At 39.6% G+C, this 21,124-nt stretch overlaps 1 protein-coding gene across 2 annotated transcripts; it reads left to right on the top strand.

The window, feature by feature from the left end:
• The first annotated feature begins 3,105 nt into the window (after positions 1–3,105).
• prrc1 (proline-rich coiled-coil 1) lies at positions 3,106–18,639 on the top strand. 2 transcript variants are annotated; one of them, XR_010924649.1, is made up of 10 exons: positions 3,106–3,213; positions 4,341–4,476; positions 6,792–7,184; positions 9,514–9,659; positions 10,247–10,349; positions 10,863–11,026; positions 13,211–13,314; positions 14,296–14,398; positions 16,328–17,722; positions 17,771–18,639. XR_010924649.1 is itself a non-coding variant. In XM_067574185.1 (9 exons), the coding sequence occupies exons 2-9, from the start codon at positions 4,380–4,382 to the stop codon at positions 16,535–16,537; spliced, it is 1,320 nt and encodes a 439-aa protein (XP_067430286.1). In that variant the 5' UTR covers positions 3,106–3,213; positions 4,341–4,379; the 3' UTR covers positions 16,538–18,639. The 2 variants fall into 2 exon arrangements, 1 of the variants encoding a protein (XP_067430286.1); XM_067574185.1 differs by having other exon boundaries at positions 16,328–18,639.
• The last annotated feature ends 2,485 nt before the right edge of the window (positions 18,640–21,124 follow it).

The raw sequence follows: 21,124 nt of genomic DNA, 5'->3' as shown, positions 1-21,124 counted from the left end.
CTACATCCTTAAGGACAGAAGATAGCACATTGGTTGACCTCTTCATGTGTGACATTGAATCTATCCAGGATGGTTAGAACGTGTTGTTTTTCCTCCTCCTGTGACAATGACAGTGAAAGGACAGAGGGTGCAGGATGTTCAACATGTTAAATACTAAGTGTGATTGTTGATAGCAATCTAACCTTCAAAAAGCAAATGATTAAAATCTCAAATACAAAGATATGCTATGTCACTAAACTCCACCCAGGAACCACAGATGGAAATGAGCTTCTAGCTCTATCTGGTACAATAAATGTCCCTGTTAAATAAACACAAAATAAATCAAATGTTTGAGTGAAGGAAAATATAAAGACATGCATGCAGATCATCAGTTATTGAGACAGTGTCTTCAGGTATGTCTCAGTAAGGAATCAAATGCTGTACAGCTTCTGTTAGCTTGAAAAATAAACACACTGATTTCAGATGTGGGCCCCTGCAGCCCACCTTGCTCAGTTGATAATCCAGCCTTGAAAGTCAGCATTAGAGCAGTTTCAAGTAAGTCTGAAGTGACATCATCTTCCAGCATCAGTGAAGCTTTTATGAAAATGGAGTCTGCCACATTCTGCTGAAGATTCTCAAACTGTTTGATCAGCGTCAAATCATCTCACATCGAGAAAAAGTATTCATGTCAACATTACTTTGGGAGGAGTGATGCTCAGGTCATATTATTTGACATTTGACCTCAAGAGCATCAAGGCATATTACATATGTACACTGACCAGGTGTTAACATGGAGGAACAGCTGGTTGTCTTCTCTCACTCTGATGAACATCAAATTCAAAACTTATTCAAATTTGAGGAAGAGTGCTGCACAGAGGCAGATTCACATTCAGCTGCAGCTGTAGGTGAGTTAATTCTCTGTTAATGTTCAAAGAAATGTTCTGTTTGTTCAGCCCATCATTTATCTGATGATGAACAGAAAGCTCTGATTCAGATTCTTTATTCTGCAGGACAATCTCATTTTGTAGATTCAGTGAATCAGTCTGATTCACCTTCATGCTTCAATTATTGAACAAGTTGTCTTTTAATGCCACCTACTGTGGTGAACTTTGAATTCATTATTGCTACATCATGACTTAAAAAAGAAAAATGCAGCAGGCATTTCAAACTAAACTCCATGATTGTAATCAAAGTATATTCAAGAATCAAAGATGCTACAACAATAAACAAGCTAACTCTATTTCCACTGTGTCGCCTTTGGATTTTCATTTAGCTGCCTTCTCTTCTTTGATCTTACTGCTGTAGCTATAATTACAGTATGAACCATGTGTCAGGTTCTGCTCCAAGTTTACATTAAAAATGATTAATAAACCCAAACTAAACTGGAAATATAAAATGAAACTAAACTTTATACACATGTGATTGATGCATAAAGCAGTGTATGCATTCACTTTCTCACAATACTCAAGAAATAATGGTAGGAATGATTGCTGAATGTTTTATTTTTTATAATTCTATAAAAATGTCAAAATAAATAGTATAAATACTGGCTGCAAATGTTTATATGGTTGCTATGGGTTACATATTTATATATTGGATGACATCATTTCATTCTGAGAGTCAGACAGAGAGAAACATCACAGAAAGAACTGACTTCAGAAACCATCTCCAGAGCCCCGACGGACCAAACACTGACCTCAGTTCAACTCTTTGACTGATTCAACATGAAAAAGGTGGGAGTATTTAAATCCTTTTTCAAGCCTCCTGTCTTTCCTTCGATGCCTCCTCTGTTGGTTTGGTTCTCAGCTGTTGACTGGAAAGCCAGAAAAGACTGACTAGTGCAGTGACAATATGCCATGAACATTTGGAGTGGAAGAATATACTAACATTACATCCTGCATGGTCAGGAATTTAAGATAGCATACCAACTTCAGTAGTATTCTACAATGTATATAACATCTTGATATCAAACTAAATTAATTTGGAATTTGTGTTTCACCAAAAGGATGTGATCCTCTGTGACTGTGGGCCCTGGGTCGGCAGCCCCAACTGCCCCCTATAAAACACAGTATTGCCAGCAACTCAACCATTTTACCCTAAATGCACCTTTTCATAAAAAGGAAATCAAGATCAATAGCTCTTAATCCACCCCTCAAAGTCTGTAATGATTGGATAGATGAAATGAAAGTGAGATGTCTTGGTACATTTAATCACTTTTGTGGAGGTATACAATGAGCAGCGAGTGTCAGATTGAGGTATAATACAGTATCTGTATCTAAAAAAATCTCTCCTTATGTTACTGGATTGAATCGATTCAAAATTCGAGTTTTTGATAAGTGTCTGATGAATGATTAGTTATTATTGTGCCCAGATATTTGACTGCTTTTCCCTACAGAAATACCACCTTTCAAAGTAAATTGACAGTCACCATGAGTAGTAAGAGAAACATCTAGTTTGGAGACTGTTTCAACATTGTTTAAGTTTGTTGTAAAGTTGTGTTTTATCAAGAAGAAGAAGAAGAAGAAGAAGAAGAAGAAGAGGAAGGTAATATTATTCCCTGATAGTACTGTAATGCTGCACCAACAATTATTTTCGTTGTATCCTGACCGACTGAATGTGCAGTTAGATGATATCATGAATGAGGTTGACGATGCTGTGCCTCAATTTGAAGTCACAGTCATCGATCCTGCTGCTGTATGATGGTTATTCAATAAACTCAAAGGGCCGAATTTGACATACAAACGATTGTGGGCCACAAACAACATCGGTAGACCTATTGATGGTTCTGCTGAACCTTTGGGCCACAGCTACATTTTGTCATCAAGCGTTGGCTTTGTGGCTCCCACTTATTTGTCGTGTTTGAGCAGCGTATGAATATAGGACCAAAACGAATAGAAAAGTGTGTTCAGGGGAATAAAACACTTTATAAAACCTTTTCTAAAATCCTGACACCGTTTTAGGAACTAAATGACTGCATACAAACAAATGTAGGAGACTGGGTTTATAGTAACGTTGTCTCGGCTGTCAAGGTTCAACTAGACCGAGTCCTACCTATCCAGTCTTCGGGAGGCTTCGTTGCTCACGTGGTTTTCCCGAAGTCAGTCCGGGCGCTCCCGGTAGTGGGAGGGGTCACCATCGTGGTCACCACGTCACCATCGAGCAGACGTGGCAACACACGACGTCATCAAAGTGGGTCCGTGGTGTATTCATGTACTGAGCTAGTCCAGCTAGCAGGTGAGTAGACAAGCCGCTTTTCCTGGAATATCGTAATATCATTCACTGACACTCATTTCATAGAGAATTACATAAAAATATACACACCACTGTTTCCATAGGAACAGTCTCCCTTCAGCTGGAGCTGAGTGTGTTTGTACACGTGTACAGCTGAGTTGTAAACTACATTCTCTGTGAAGCGAACAAACTCCGACAGCGTCGCTTATCAAGAAAGGCGCTTCAGTCCTGAAGCATTGCTTAAAGAATGTCTCAGTTTGAAAAGTCCAGCGTTGTTTTGAAGCAAACGTCGCATTGAGCCGTTCTGAGCTGTGATGTGTTGTCTCTGTAGAAAACTGGCTGAAAGAATGAAACTTGTTAGTGACAGGACATTCAGATGTTCTGGTGTTCTCCGTGGCGTGATGGAAACAGAGTAGCTGTGGACTTGAAATGTTTAAGCAGTCAAGCAGATGTTGATGCATAACCTCAGGGCCAGATTCACCTGCTCATTGAGGTGATAATCTGCAGGCCCCCACTGGCCCTGTGTCCCCCCCCACTGTATATCTGACCATTGAATAACACAGAAATGGATCGATGAATGTGCATGTAAACCTACAGTAAGGCTTTAGAAGACCTTTTTAAAGTCACCTGCTTTGCCCAGTTGATAATTCAGCCTTGCATATTAATTACAGCTTCTTGCAACTAACAAATATATTCATTATTGATCAATCTGACAATTATTTTCTTTATCAATCAATGAATAATTTTGTCTATAAAATGTCAGAAAGGTGATATTTTTTATGGCTTGTTTTGTATAACCAACAGTCCAAATCCAAAAATATTCATTTTACCACCATTTATGATAAAGAAAAGCATAAAATCTTCACATTTGAGAAGCTGAAACCATCATATGTTTATTTAAGAGAAAGACTGAAATGATTATTTGATTATAGAAATAGTTTGCTGTTGATCAACTAATTGACTAATCGTTGCAGCTCTGGATACACTCATTCAATATCAATCCAGATCCTAAACTAAAACTAAACAGCTAAACTCAAATCCTTGACTCTCTATGACGACTATGCAGGAGGAGAAATGATGACATTAACAGTTTGAATACATCCTGATTCATGATACTGATCTTATTACAGCTATATTCTGGGCAAAAGAGAAGATTTAAAGCCAAGAAGATGATGGAAGAGAGTGGAATTGAGACTACACCTCCTGCCAGCCCCACACCTCCTCTGAGTGTAGCTGCCTCAGTCAGTGCCCCCCCACTGAGCATAGGTAAGACATCATGTCATATGACTGTGAGCTGGCCTGCAGGTGCTCTTCAGTCAACACCACCTCTCAACTGATCATTTGTTTGAATTCATCTCATGCTTCACAGGAGTGATATCCCTCCGTCATAGTGGACGATTCACTCCTTCATTGTTTGTCACAGTTACATTATGATGGTGTGATGATAGTTGATGGTTGTGCAGTAATGTCATACTAGCGTTCTAATCAGTCTTAATACAACTGTCAGATGCTCTTATGAACAGTGAAATGGCCCAGTGATGGAGGCCAAAATCCACAGTGTGTCCACACAGTCATGTAAAAGTTGATGTGAAGCTTCTATGAGTCTTCATCAGTCTGAGTTAGTCATATCAAGTGGATATCTGACACATTTACAGTCTTTTTAGCATCAAATTCCCTCTTTGTGTTTCCTCAGACAGTGTTTCCCTGTTGAGCTGTGATGGAAGTATAGTAACAAAAAGAGGAACTTTGGCACTAAAAAGACTGTAACGTTGAAAGATATCTACTTGATTTGACTCATTTGGACGCTGAAGCTTCATATTAGCTTCAGATAAACTTTTAAATACATTTTTACACAGAAGGAGGACTGTGGATTTTGTCCTCCATCACTTCCATTGTAAGTACATTATGAAGGGATCTTCTAATGGTCAGTATGAATAGGAGGAATGATTACAGCAAGAAAAACATGTTTCACTGTTCATTTGGGCTCCTGACTGTCCTTTAACAAACTAGCGTTACTTTGGACTAACATTTTCACCAAACTAATTCCACTCACTAAACAACGAACCTGGATTCAAGTATTTAAGAGACATTCTGTCGGTGTTACATTATTAGGATTTAGTTTGTGCGTTTGAGTCCACAGATTATTTTTAATACCCTTCTTGTTGATGCTTTCAAGCGCACTCTGACATCACTGTATTAAAAAGCAGGCTGCTAAAAAGTGCTACATTTGAAAAGCTATGATATTGCAAATTTATGTCCCATTAGAGACCAGTGAAGAAGGCAATTTTTATCATTTATTATGTCAGAAATAAAGTGCTGGATGTCCCAAAATTTTCTCCAGCTTAATGAAAACATATTAGAAATAATCCTTTTTGGTTCTCTGAAGTCCACACACACACACAAATGTTACAGAAACATGTTGGCTCTCTGTCTACAAACCTGCAGCCAGAAACCTGGCTGTCATCAAAAAACAATCTGACGCCTTCAGCTGGTACAAAATGCAATCACACAACTTTGAACAAATACTAGAAGACAAGATCATTTTGCTCCTGTTGTAGCCTCTCTTCAGTGGTTACCACTCAGTTTTAGAACTGATTTTATTGATGACCTTTAAAGCACTTCATGGCTTAGCTTCCAGCGACATTGCTGAGTTATTATTCCCCTGTGACCCGGAGTGCAGGGCCCCTCTGGCTGTTCCTGAATCACAGCTCAGGACTAAAGGTGACAGGCTCTTGCAGTCAGAGCCCCTCAGCTCTGGAACTCCTGCCAGTGACATCTCAGTGACATCTTTTAAATCACTTCTCAAAACTTCTCTTTTTAGAAATGCCTTTATTTAATGGATACTGCACTGTTTTATTTCTGACATGTCTTATCTATTTTATTACTACAGTTAAATAAACGTGAGTTGTAAAAAGAATAATGCCAGGAGCAAACTACATACAGAAATGGTCCAGTCTGACAGGTGTGGGGCATTGATGAGGAATGAGTGTTGCTGGTTTTATCTGTGTATAAAGTGTCATAGTGGAAAAACTCACAAGTTCCTGACCAAAAGACCAATGTGTCAGAATTTTTAGCCTTCTCTTGTCCAGTTTGACAACTTCTGCAACACATCTGGTGAATCTGGCCCATAGGAGCACAGAGTGCTCTTCATCACACAACTGCTAACATAGAGAGAAAGAGGAATGATGTTGTTGGTGCTGTCAGGTGGAAGTTCCTCCCTGAAAGCTCCCTGATTGCCCATATATATACCCTGCATTGTGAAAACCTCTTGAGAACAACAGCTGTGATTGGTCCAGCATGTGGTGTGTCATACAGTGTATCTGCAGCACTGAATTCAGTACCCTCAAAAAGGCATGAGAAGGTATTTAACAGTGTATTGTGCTGCAGGAGGCTGTTTAATGGTTACCATCAGATCTGCAGCAAACACTGTCACTACTGCAGCTACAGTTGCTAGGAGGCTCATCCACATACTGTGGACAAGTGTTGATTTTAGCAAAAACTTAACAGAACTTAAATTAATTTGAATTAGTTAACCCACCCGTCCATTTTCTGAGATGAAACATGATTTCCTTGTGTTTCAGGTCTGTCCAGTCCCTTGTCCCCCCCAGGAACCAGCTCTGTCTCCCCCTCAGTCTCCGCTGCTCTCCCCCCTGTTCCCTCCCTCCCTGCCTTCAGCAGCCCCCTGTCTGCCCCTCCTCCCCTCTCCTCCCACTTTCCCCCTCCATCCACACTTTCCTCCCCCTTCACCAGCAGCTCTCCCTTCCCTCCCACCGCCTCTCCCTCTGTGCCTCCCCTGACCTCCTCCACCAGACCACCACCACCACCCTCGGCTTCTGGCGCGTTGGCCCCTCCTGTAGGCCCGTCTGTATCCGGCTTCTCCATGAGTGCAGGATATGACATCACACGGGGTCACGCCGGTCGAACACCACAGACGCCACTGATGCCAACGTTCTCCAGTCCTACCGCCATGCCGGGTAACTTCCACCTCCGCCTGTCTTCATCTGTTCAACACCCTGAAACATTTTTATATACTAGACCTTTAAAGACGTCAGCGTGTTTCCAGGTGTCGGGGAGTACTACTGCATAGAAAATCTGGGGGTGTGGAGTTAGAAAGAAGTGATGATACCAGACTCATCTCTGCTGGAGGCTAATAGCTCCAGGCTACATTAGCTACTACTAGCATAACTTACCTGAATTTCTGACTGAACTGTCGGCAGTCAAGTTGCATTGTGGATAATGTAGGCTCTGAGTTTTGACAAGAAGAATGTGTGGAGATCATTCGAGATTAGCCAGGCCCGCACAAAACCAATCACCAGCGATCATCACACAATGCATGCTGGTTAGATTTGTGTCCTGTGGCTGTAGCTGTTGGAGCCGGGTGCAGCAGCTGCTCTCCACCGACCGCAAGACCTGGGGGCATGATGGGAAACGACTAGCAGTCACCTGATCAAAGAGCTGATTGGCTCAGGTGTTTGATCAACAGCATGACGTTTATTTGACAGATAAAGGATAAAATGTCTGTTTTGACTATTGATTAATGTTTTTACCGTATCTATTTGTTTGCAAATTACAAATTACATTTTTATACAGTATTTAAAGATTTGATATGTACACGAAGACATTCACATATAGGTAACAAACACACTTTAACCTGCATATACTCAGATTTACGACTCAGCATGTTGACCAGCAGGTAGCAGTCCATCTGCAATCAGTTAAATTTCTATAATTTAATAATGGAGATAGGAATAAATGGTGTTTTGATGATCACAAGCTACCAGGTCATTTGAATTGGCTATACTCTATCATACAGAACACTGTAAGTGATTGAGTAGCTACATGCTGCTGCTGCCTGATCCCGTCCACTTTCCAGCCGAGGCACAGTTCATCTCTAACAAGCTTAATATCTCTGCTGCATTGATTTTGATCCTTTTTTTAACTGTCCATCATGAACCCAACAATGTTATAGTTCGATGCTAAATCTGTGGAGGACTCCTTTAGTAAAACAGAAGCAGCAGACAGCCAATCTCAATGTATTTAAACAGTATTTCCACCGTATGGAAGTTTAAGTAGCATGATCCAACCAAACTTGAGTTCCTAGAAAATTCAACTAAAAGTTCAAATTAAAAATAAAAGTTCTCTTGAGAAAACAGTCTCACCACAAGGTCCAAAGTAGCTATTATGAATCATATCACATGATCTTCCTCAGCAGATGGCCGGTTGTCATGGAATTGTAGATGTCATAATTTCCTTTTTTTTCCCTCTTCTTCTCATTTATGTTCAAGGTTCATTCTTGACATTGAGACAGAAGTACAGAAGACAGAACTAGCTTCAGAACTGCTGTGGTGATAGCAGTGTGGGGTTTTTCCAGGTCTTTATCCCCAGCAGATTGAAGTTTTTTGCTCTTGTAAATGTTTGTCAGTTTGTAATGTGAGCTGCTGATTGGATACTTTGACTCGTCACAGCAGAGCTAAAGCTTTCAGGTGAGAGAGGTTGAGCAGGAAACTGCCCGTCAGCACAACTTTGACTCTTCTCATCCTCCTCATCCACACTGGATGGTCTTACTCCTGCTGTGCATAGTAGACAGTCATCTTCTACCTTCTACCTGCTGCTCAGACAAAATAGCATGTTCATGTGTTTTACATCCTTATTAGCAGTATGTTGGCAATACACGTTCTTGCCAAGTCATTTTTATTGTTTATTTGAGAATATGTCTCACTCTTTTGGAGTAGTTGGGACTACAAACTGCTTTTGGCTCAGTCCACTCAAGATTGCGTTAGAGTGGAGTTTCTTCCCTTACAAATGATCTTTGACCAAGTACAGACACCATTCCCACAAGTCATTCCCACAATTAATATTAATAAGAGCTGATATGATCTGCTGTCAGTGATGTTTGTAGTTTAAACCAGTGAAAGTGATCAGTTCCGGCTAAACATGAGAAGCTTCTAGCTGTTCTGTATTCTGCTCTTTGCTTATAAGCATGAGAGAGGAGGGATCAAAGATTGAAATAACAGATTTGTTAGCATTAGAGTTTAGTGAAGCTGTTTCTGTTCCAACATCTGTGTGAGAACTTGGAGTCTCTGGCAGCAGTGCTCCCAAATAATTGTTCACATTCCCACACTCTCATTTTCACTCATATTTCACAGTGAAATGCTGCACTGTTGTAAAGGAGAGCAGTGCTTCAACAGTAGCACGAAACATAATAGAGCACATGATCCATCACCAATACTGATCTATTAACAATTGTCACGTTGATTTTTCTTAAGATTTATTCATTTTTTATCATCCCATTCTGTCTTCCAGGTGTAGTTTCCAACCCCATGGTTCAGCAGCCAGTCATGTCAGGAGGATTAGTTACTGGATCTCCCATCACGTTCCCAGAAGAGCAGGAGGATCCCAGAGTGTCTGCAGACATCAACCCTGGTGGAGGCATCTGGGGCTTTTTCAAGGTAATACTGCTCAAATGAAACTTCAAGAGCAACTTAACACTGCATTTTACTGCACACACACATGTTTGAAGTCAGAGCAGAACTGACACACCCTCCTGTCAGACGGCTGCTCCAGTGTCTCTCTGTTTTTCCTTCTAGTTCAGCCGTGCTGATGTGTTCTGATACGTCTGGCAGTCACCCAGAATTCATAGAACCATAGTTACATTCTAACTCTTGATTGAACGTCTTCACTGGCCACAAAACTGCTTATGTTTCAGTTACATGACAGCAATGTCTTTTTTTTACCAGTCCACCATGAAAGTAGTTTCCTCTGAGTCTCCACCCTCCACCCTGATGATCCATAAGGTGGTTCAGAGCCGTACTGTTCAAATCTCAAAGTGTCCTTGAGAAAGACATTGAAGCCTTATTCGCTCCTGATGGTCAGACCAGCACGTTGCACAGTAGCTCAGTGCTATCAGTGTGTGAGCGTGTGTGTGAATGGATGAAAGAAAGGCAATGTGTAAAGTGCTTTGGATAAAAGTGCTATATAAATGCAGTCCATTTACTATTTTTTACTAGTGTCCTTTGTTTTCTCTGTGTGTCCTCAGGGAGTAGCAGGGAACCCTGTAGTAAAGACAGTCCTGGACAGAACCAAACACTCTGTAGAGTCCATGATCACCACTCTGGATCCTGGCATGGCTCCATACATCAGTAAGTCAACCTGCACAGCCTGTCTCTGGTCCATCTTCATCAATATATGATTGCAGTGCAGGACGTGAAAAAGGAAACAGAAAAAAATAGAAAAACCAGGTGTTTGTATATTTGTGTATAGTTATTATTGGGATAACTGTGCTGAGCCATACTGTTTGTCCAACCTGGGACAGTTTCCTACATCAAACTAAGTGGTGTCTCGTGCTAAATATTTCCTGCTGCTGCTTCACATTAAAGGACCCAGTGGAAAGCTTTTATTGTGAAGTGGCTATAAGAAATTCAGTGTGTTTGACACCATCCTTCAAGAAAAGAGAGGAGAAATAATACTATTATGAGAAGTCATAATAACACAATTTATTAGAGAATGAATGGAGGAAAAATAATATTGATAAGAATAAATAGGACATGCTGCCCCAAGTTCTAGTGACCAAAAAAAGACAGCACTCCATGATGAAAAAGCTGACTAAACATTAACACAGCCTCAGTAAATGTTGCTGTGTTCTTGCGCCGCAGAGTCTGGAGGGGACATTGACATTGTGGTGACGTCAGATAAAGAGATGAACGTGGACGCAGTGAGAGATGCCTTTCAGGAGGTGTTCGGGATGGCCATGGTCACCGGAGAGCCCGGTCAGTCCAACATCGCCCCACAGCCTGTGGGCTACGCAGCCGGAGTCAAGGTCAGTTCACTGCTGCTTCTCCAGCCTGTTTTCACATTTTAGTTTGTTTTATGTGGACATGTTGAAAACAACAGAGAGATCAGAACTGTAGTAGTCTACGTAACATATCTGTAGATAACAAGGTTCTTCATCTGAGGTTCCTACTACATAATACAATCTGAACAGGCCAAAAAAAAAGTCTGTGATGTTTAGATTTTGATTTTTGATGGTTAAAAAAATGTAATCCTTTAAAATAAATAATAAATGACTCCTTTTTTCAAAACCTGAAATACTGAGCAAAATATAAAGTGTGAAATGTTGAACTCTCTGACTAGCAGCAGCATAAATGATGCTGTTAACTAGTTCACTGTAAAACATCTGCAGTCTTTCTAAACAGTCTGAGATCAGTTCAACAGTATGACAAGTTATTCTGAGGGTCTTGTCTATAAGGAGATAAGGTCTGATGTTAATTAGTCTACATATTAAAAAGATAAACTGTTTGTTACAAATAAGTTTACAATGAATCCATGGATTCTTTATTGTAGTGATGGTGAATGCTGTAAACACACTGTTGTATTAGAAAATAAATAATAAACCTGTCAGTGTAGAAATATGTATTTATTGTCATCTTCATATTTTTGCATTTGTAATCATGAAATTATTATTTTATTGGTATCAGCCACAACAAACAGATAATTATCTCTTATCATTATCAACTCTGATATTCCATATAGGTTCATCTCTAATTTAAACACCATGTTAATACATTTTTTTCTTTTAGTGTATTTGAATAACAACATATAAAACACTGTCAGTTCAAACATCATGATTGGAGTCATTTTTCCCTCGTTATGCATTCATGTAAGACAAGAACTTTGCATGAGTGCCATAAAAAGTTTGAGGTTTGGAGCACAAGCACACCAAGGTCAACAAGTTAGTCTGGAGGTCTGTATGTCCGATGAATAATAAGAAAATGATACTGTATGTTGGGCTGCAACAAGATTATTTTCACAATCAATACATCCACCAATAGTTTTCTTAATTGTTTAGTCCATGAAATGTCTGCAGAATATTTAGTTTGACACTTGAAAACTGTTGAAGAAACAGAGTCGACCACCTCAGAACAAACACGGATAAATCACCATCTCTTGTGTGTCTACATTGCAAAATGCTTCAAGTGAGTGTGATGGAAGATCAGCTGTGAAGATGAAATGATTCAGCTTTATGAAAGATATAATAGATATAGAATAGTGTGGAAAATGCCTCCTGTATGAAAAGGCATGTGTGCAGGCTGTCATCTGAACTGAAACAGAAAACAGAATTTCTTACCAGCTTCACAGACATCACAGTTGCACAGACCAAACACACTGCAGACTTTAACTCCACTGCTGTCCACACAAATCACAAAACACACATCACAGCAGGAGCCCGTTCTGCATATGTGGATAACCAGGTTTTCCAGGGTGGAAACATTGTGGAGCACAATGTAGAACAAAATAACAGCAGTAACAACGCAGGAACACACAGAAAACGCAGCCAATAATATGAATGCTGATCATGGCTTCAGCTCGCTACTAATTTTCCCTTTGTTATTCAAGATGACTTCAACCAGGATGAGAACCAAATTAGCAAAAGTATTCAGTTTTTAGCAGAGTATTCACAAGATCAACAGCATGTTAGTCAGAATGAGTCAAGCTACATTTGAAGAACAGAGCCCACTGAAGCGTTTCAACCAAACACAGCCTTGTAAAACACTATTCAACACAAAGTGAAATAAATGATTTATCACACACACAGATACTGTTCATTTTGGGTAACAGGGCCGAGTGAAAGGGAGAGGAACAACCTGTTTATACGATGTGAAAGAAAAGTGAAATAGTGACGTTTTCATATTGCTTGTTTTGTCTGAACAACAGTTCAAATCACAAAATATTATATATTCAGTTTGCTAGCATACTTTATGTGAGAAGTAAAAGCAGCAAATTTTCACATTTGAGATGCTGGAACTACAGGATGTTCAGCATATTTGCTTAAAATGACTTCTGCTGATTAAATATTCCTATTATTGTTTCAGCTATAGACTTCTGTTGGCTGAAAATTCCAATGTTCTATTAAAATTAATTAAAAAAATAAAATTAATAAAGACAAATGTGTGTGTGTGTGTGTGTGTGTGTGTGTGTGTGTGTGTGTGTATGGGGTGTGCAGGGTGCCCAGGAGCGCATTGACAGCCTGAGACGGGCTGGTGTGATCCATGAGAAGCAGCCAGTGGTCTCTCTGGAAAACTTCATCGCAGAGCTCTTTCCTGACAAGTAAGAAGAAAACCTCCAACACACACTAGCATACACACACATATACACAGAGAACACTTGCTATGCACTGAGCTATTCCTTACAGGAGCTACGCTACTTGCACATGCTGCCGAGCTTGCAATACACTGGCAGAAACCCTGATTTTACAGTCATCACTATCATAGGATTATAAAAAAAGATGACTCAGCAAGTACAGCCTGGGATGTGATCTGATTGTAAACCATTTTCTATCTGGCAATTCTTACATATGCACAGAGCTGAAGTCATGACATCATGTCTGAGTTAGCCTCTGTTCCACTATCTTCTGTAACTCAGTGCAGTCTCTCATTCAGCATTTCTTTCATCTGTCTTTCCGAAAAAAATGAAGCGTACTCCTGGAGTTTACTTTCCATATTCCAAGATAAATTGGAATCCACTACAGCAGCTACTATTAGACACCTTAGCCAACATTATTTAACTACAGCTCCTATGAAGAACTCCCAGTGTGGGTACTTATATCATCATGACTTGGTTTTGACCCTATACATGAAATTCACACTCTCTTCTAAAGCCAGTTTTCCAACTCTGTAGCTGTAATCTCTCTAATCTCTAAAATCTTCCACACTATACTGCTGTTATTGCAGACATGTCTGAACGAACCACAGACACTCATCTTACCCATCGAGCCATAATGTTTTACCTGCAATGATGTAGGGATTATGGGAAATGGTGTTCAGTAAAGGCAGCAGAATTGAAACAGAAATGTTGAATACAATATTTCTTCAAAATGACCATCCTTATCCAGACATATGCAGTGAACCATGTGACATACTTTTGAGTACAGCTACTTTGAAAAATGTCAATGTGATTTGGAATGAGGTTTTCTTACATTTGGAACAGGATCCGGAAGTTCCAGTTTCACATTACTCTGATTGCACTCTCTGCATGCATGAATCCAGCTGTACAAAAGTAATGAATATTCAATGCTGGTGTTGTCTCCAGGTGGTTTGACATTGGCTGTCTGATCCTGGAGGACCCTGGTCACAGCATCAGAATCGAGGTCTTCACTCAGGCAACTCCTCTGGCTCTGGAGCACGTCCAACAGGTACAAATCAGGAACTGTAAACCGCATTCTCCAGGACCATGTCATAACTCAGACGATTGACAGGGGTTAGCAAGCATGCCAAGGCTGATTTCCTATTTGTATGATTTAACATACAGTAGATATCATAACTGGCACCAGAAACATTCACATCTAAAAGCAACATGTTTAAAACAGGACAGTCATTTCATCAATAGTTACCTGTACACAAGTGGGTAGAGTATCTACAAACTGTACTCAAGCAAAAGTGCTTTTACTTTGTAATAAAAAGTACTCAACTAGAAGTGAAAGTAGTCATCAAAGTAATTAGTCAAGTAAGAATATATCTACTGAAAAAATAGTTAAATAATGAGTGACTTAATAATATAAAATAAAAAAAATTCCCAGCACACTGCTGTCAATTTCTTGTTAGTTTTATTTTATGTAAACATGACATAGTTTCAACCATAGTCTTCTTCAGCTCAGGTAAAAGTAAAGAAGTGAATATACACCTGTATTTATACTCAGTTTTCTATCAAATGTTACATCATCTCCTGAGTAGACGAATGCTAAATAAACCACCAGTTTTGCATTAATTTGATTAAATACCATTCCACATCCATCTATGTAGCTGGAGTCCTTACGTTGATATAGCTAATCAAATCTTGCACAAAGCAGTAACGTGGCATTCTATCATAGTCAGAGCAGACTGTCACACTGAGCCTGATAGCATCCTGCTACACAACACAAGAGCCACAGACTCTGAACAACAACCCACATTAGCTATCCTGCTAAATCTCCTTCTTATCTGACTTAACAAACATGAACACACATCTTGTCCTGCACCTTAGCTTGTAGAATGAGTCACCAAAGAAACATTCACCAGGGAAAAGTGCATTGCTAATGTCAGTTAGCAGCTAGATAGCTAATTAGCCATTCAGCTGCAGCACATTAAACAGCATGTAAACATACCTGCAGAAGTAACTTTTGACTTGTTAGATGCTGGTTTGGTTGTTGCTCTTCAAAATCCCTGTTAGTGACACGCTGTCTGTGATTTGTAGCCGGAGCAGTTTGTTTACGCTGTCTCTGTTCATACAATGTAACACCGGTAGCCTGCCAGCTGCTGTCAATCAAACACAGACACCGACACGCCCCCCACATGAGGTCCTGGGTGATGATGGTGCCCAGTAAATGGAAGGACTCCACAGTGTCGACTGGGGAGTCGCACACAGTAATGGGGGCAGGTGGAGCTGGGTCCTTTCTAAAGTCCACAACCATCTCCACTGTCTTTAGAGTGTTGAGCTCCAAGCTGTTTTGGCCAAACCAGGACATCAGATGGTCAGATAATGTCAATAAAACACCAACACGCCCTCCAGCTGCTGTCAATCAAACACAGACACCGACACACCCCTCCAGCTGCCGTCAATCTTTAACTGCTAAATGCTTCACTATGTTCAGCAGCTAGCCTACAGCTAAGTGTGTGTGTGCGCCATTTCGTGCTGTGCACGTAGTGTACAGTGGGTATTTAGAGATTTTTCTCTGAAAACAGCTGCCTGCTGCAGCCGAAAACGACGCTATGAGAGCGCTGAGAATGAACCAAAACAGTAAAGTTGCAGCCAGACAGCTAAACAATGAACTGAAACTCACTATAAAGCTCCATAAAGCCGAGAGGAGCTGCAGAGTCACTGATAATTCTCTGTAGATTCATCATTATGAGCCACGACCAACACATTACACACTGACATTTGATACATTGTTATGAAAAAAATATTGATAGTCATTTGAAGTCCTATCTATGGAATGCTTACAGACACACATTAACATTAACATACATTAACAGAAGTGGAAGAACTATAGAGACCTTAAAAATGAAAATGTATTCCATGTCAGTCAGCATCACTCACAAACCTCCAGCAACTCAGCAAAGTGTTTTTGTACTGTTCCCCTGTGCAGGCTCAGTCCCTCACCCCTCCAGACTACAGCCTGCGCTGGTCGGGTCTCATTGTTACAGTGGGTGAGGTCCTGGAGCGCAGCCTGCCCAACATCAACAGAACAGAATGGCATCAGGCCATGACGGGCATGACACAACGCCAGATGATCCAGAGTGCTGCCAAAGCCCTGGCTGGAATCTACAAACAGCAGCTGCCACCCAGGACTGTGTGAGGCTGAACTGGTTCCACTATCTGTCACATACTGGGAGTTGTAAGAGACATGCTGAAGGAAAAACTATCTGATGGGACAGCAGGGTCCCTCACAGCTCCATATCTATCCTCCATGTGTCCTCGCAGGGCAAAGCCAAGTGCACATGTCTTTGAAGATTTTGATGTTCGTGCTCACAGATGCTTACTGACATTCCAGCATGTCAGCAGGGTTTTACTGTAACACCACCACATATAAAATCAATGTCAGAATACTTTGTTGAAAGCTCAGGCTCTAAGGAAGACGTAACTATTAAATGATCATCTCTTCATCCTCTCTGAAGGATTATTACACATCATGTATACTGAAATCAACAACTTTAATACATATTGCAACAATGTTTAGTTTTCTTGTCTTTTTTTGTTTTTTTTTTCATTCTAATGGGTATTGTAGAGGCTATTACTGGTGTGTCCCAGTTGTATTGTATATACTACAGGTCTTAACAGATCATTTAACATTTGGACTCGATCATAAACATAGAAACATAAAAGAGACCCCATTGGAAAAGGACCAGAGAATAATTAGAACCAATCCAAAATGTGTTTGACCTGAACAAACAGAGAGAATACTTACACTTGAGACCTGCTGGAATACATTTAAGCTCTACAGGCAGATTTAGACTGAGTATAATATAACGTCCCAGGTCTATTTTTGGATACTGGGCGCTGAGTGGACCCCTGAAGACCTCTACTATATACTTTACCACTGTAAATTCTACTTTGCACAAATGTTTGCAGTGCACTACCTTGGCAGTTATGGTAATGCACTGTTTTATAGTAACAGGAAATGATACAAAGCGTTCATCTACAGATGTCAGCTGATCCCTGACACTACTGCCAATTTCACATTTCAGAACCTTAAATAACAAGTAAAAATGTTTTTCTATGGATTTTATTATGTGTGTATGTTTTTGTTTTACAAGCTCTTCTTAGAGCCATCGATACACTGTCACTGTCCACCTTTAAAAAAAAATCTCTTTGTAGCTGTAAATAAACAAGTGTCCTTCAACCATGGCCCTGGGCTAAAACCCAACATTCCTCCCCCTCATTGGGCATTGTGAACAATTCCTTAGCTTACATCTCATTCTTAAATTATGAAATAATTTACTGAGTGGTTTTAACATAATTCCATTTAAGAATATGCACAATGGTGAAATAATAAAGGTTATTACCCGATCTTGAGACCAAGGGTCTCAAGATCGAGTAATAATGCAGGACCTAGTGGTGCATAATCCCACATTTCCAAACAAAATAAGTTTTAAATAACTGGAAATCAATTGCCACACAGTGTTGTGGTGTTCTAGAGGGGTATCTGGGGTCTTGAGACACTTTCCTGTTGTGTAAGTAGTATGAAGGAATTGTGCTTCGTTGTTTTAAAGCATTCAATGCAGTCAAAAAAGAGACATATACTGGATAACTTTTGGAACTGTATTTGTATGGACCTGGAAATGTGCATTATATATGAAACAAACCTATTGGATTGTTGTTAAAGGGTGGTCTCGTCACTATAACTTCACTTTTTGCCTGCTTTGCCCACAACACCACGCTCAGTCCAGCCAGTTCAGTCTGTATGCTGGTATTCCTATGCACACTTAATTTTGAAAATGCATTAAATCCAGTTGAAGTCTGTATATAGAGTGCAACTGGGACACTACTAGAATGGTCTGAAGGGTCAAATGATTTTGAAGGTGACACTCATCATGTTTTAGATGTAATGTATTAGTCTGAAAAATCATAGTATCGCATTTATTGATTCTCGCTTGTGTTATTACAAAAAAATGTGCCTGCCATAACTGTGTGCTTTATGTATGCCCTTGTTAATTAATAACCCATTTTGACTCCTCAGTAATTGCAGTGGGATGCTAACAGTAACCGGGGGTTTGATTAGAAGGAAATTAATTTATTTTCCACTGCTTCAGGCAGATGGACACTGCCAGAAACAGAAGTTACTCTAAAGTAGACTAGACACTGTTCTGTTAATGAGGTTTGGGTGAAAAGAGCGTTCTTCTGTGTACTTAGTGTCCCTGTTAATGTGCCTTTTTACACAAATAAAAGAAATCACTTTTTCATGCTGGTTTGTATCTACGTTGAACAAGCTGTGTTAAATGTTTTGTATTTTCCTGCAGTAAACAGTATCACACACATACAGCCCTCCCATTGGTGTGTCAAGTAACAATGATAGTAGTAATTCTTTTTTCTCCAGAACATAATATCTCAACAAGCACTGGCCAGATAGAGACAGATATGCTCATTGTCATTGTCCTCAGATGAGAATGGATAATGGATTTTCAGATTTTCATACATTGTACAGATGATCCTAATGGCATCTTCACCTCCATGCAACATGTTTTTTTATAGTTCAGTATTGTGGATTTTGTTTGAACAAAGACACTGCAAAGTTATTTATTCATAGTTGATGTCTGGATGTACTGAGTGTATTCTCCAAGTACTTTATATGTTGTCAGTAATGTAGCTACAATTGAGGACACATAGTATATAATGTGTCAACTTTTTGGAAAGAAAAAAAAAATTAAGTGTGAATAAGGCTTTAAAACAGAATGCAGAATTTCTTGTTTGGAAAAACAAGAAAACGTTTTTACCATTTTCTGACATAAGCCAAAGTAATAATCAGTTAATAAAGAAAATGATTGCCAAATTAATCAATAATAAATGTAATTGTCAGTTACAGTCCCACGTGTTTTAGAATATAGGGTTAAGAGGTAGGTATTAAATAGGGGTGTGCCCGAATACAAATACATTATTTGGCAAAGCACAAATAGTGTGTTTTATACAAATATTTGTTTGTTTTTGGGAAGAAGAAAAAAACATGTCAAATACCAGTTTGCAGGTCACTTACATCGTTATCTGAGTCTCTCTCCTCTGCTCCCCGACATCTATCAGGGGTAAGTCCCAAGGGACTCTCCATATCCTGTTGTTCTCCTTCTCCTTTCCACAAAGTTAGATTGTAAAAAATAGGCAATAAATACAAAGTACAAAGCAAGAATCACCTTTGAAGTTCTTCTACATGTTACATGGTGTGCTGTCTCTGTGTTATGGGTGTATAGTCAGACGTCTGCCTGCAATGAGTCGATGAGTTAAGTTTTAGCTCAGTAGTCAGTGCAGTCGTCTATGATCTGGGAGACTCCAGTTCGGTAGGTAAGGTAGTTTATTCATGAACACTTAATGTAACACTTTAATTTTCTAAAATTAAAAGCATAATAAATACAAAAACAGGATTTTTAAGCCTCTTTCCATTTTTATTCGAATACAAATACAAATACAAATAATTTTGCTGCCTCAACAAATACAGATACAAATATAAATACTGGGCTCTCTGCACATCCCTAATACTAAAGATTTGTGAAAAGGATAGGACCAATGATTGAAGCAAGAGGAACTCCTCTGTTCAGCTATGACACACTGAAACCTTTTGCCAGTGATATTTGAAGCAGCCACAGGTTGTGTTATACATTTAATTTAAAATATTACATTTAAAATATGCATTATACAGACACATATGTAGTGAATCATTCTTCAAGGGCATTACCTTCATTCACCATCTCACTGCTAAGTTTATGTCTACAAGGGTCAGTGCTTTCAGTGTCCAAAAATAAACTGGACAGAATAATATCTAAAGGATGTACAGACATGTACTGTATGCTTGTGAGGTGAAATAAAATCACTTCATCCAGGTCTAAAAGTTCCAGCTCCCATGAAACCTCTTAAAATTCTACATGAGTATGGTTCAGCTTCAGCACAAGTTTAGGAGTTGATGAATAAAATTCTCATCTGCTGAGCTTTCAATTAAAGCAGAGGAAGGATATACAGTATTTTCACATCAATAATTCATGTAGCCTGAAGGAAGAAAGCCTCTCTTACCACAGGAGTTCATCTGCTCTCTCTCTATCTCTGTCTGAGGAATCTGATTCAGTCCTGCCACTGAGAACAAGGCATGATGAAATGTGATGTGTGTAGGAAAAACCACCTGCTAAACTTTATAGCTTGATTCTAGAACATCATCTTTTGGAAGGCAGTGTGTGCCATTATATTCCCTTAAGGTTCTTGTACTACCTGATAATATGAAAGTAGGGTTTAAAATACCGCCTGGAGAAATAAATGTGACCAGCATGGCATGGAATTATTTGGCTATGTGGCCTGTCAAACTGCAGCTCGGGTCAAGGAGCCCCAATAGAGCCAGAGGTTCACCACTGTGTTGTAGATATCAACAACTACAGGCCATTTTCCTTACAACAGCCACAACTAGCAACTAAAGCATTATTAACATTTTTATGGTTATGTTTAGTCAACAAAGTCAATGCTGACTGGAGTATAAAACACATCCCACACAACCCTAATCCCATAACCATAACCCTAGCTCTGCTGCATAAAGAACTATCTTCAGTAACAAGAAAAACAGAAGAAGGAAGTGGAAGGAGTCCTGCAACAGATGGTCTCTGATCTCAACATCATCAAGTCAGTCTGGGATTAAATGAAGAGACAGAAGGAGCTGAGGCGTCGAAATCCAGAGAATTGTGGCAACTTCTCCAAGATG

The sequence above is a fragment of the Thunnus thynnus genome, chromosome 19 (genome assembly GCF_963924715.1).
Source record: "Thunnus thynnus chromosome 19, fThuThy2.1, whole genome shotgun sequence".
Taxonomy (NCBI): domain Eukaryota; kingdom Metazoa; phylum Chordata; class Actinopteri; order Scombriformes; family Scombridae; genus Thunnus; species Thunnus thynnus.
Note: the sequence above shows the minus strand (reverse complement) of the source record. Positions and strands in the feature narration are given on the sequence as shown.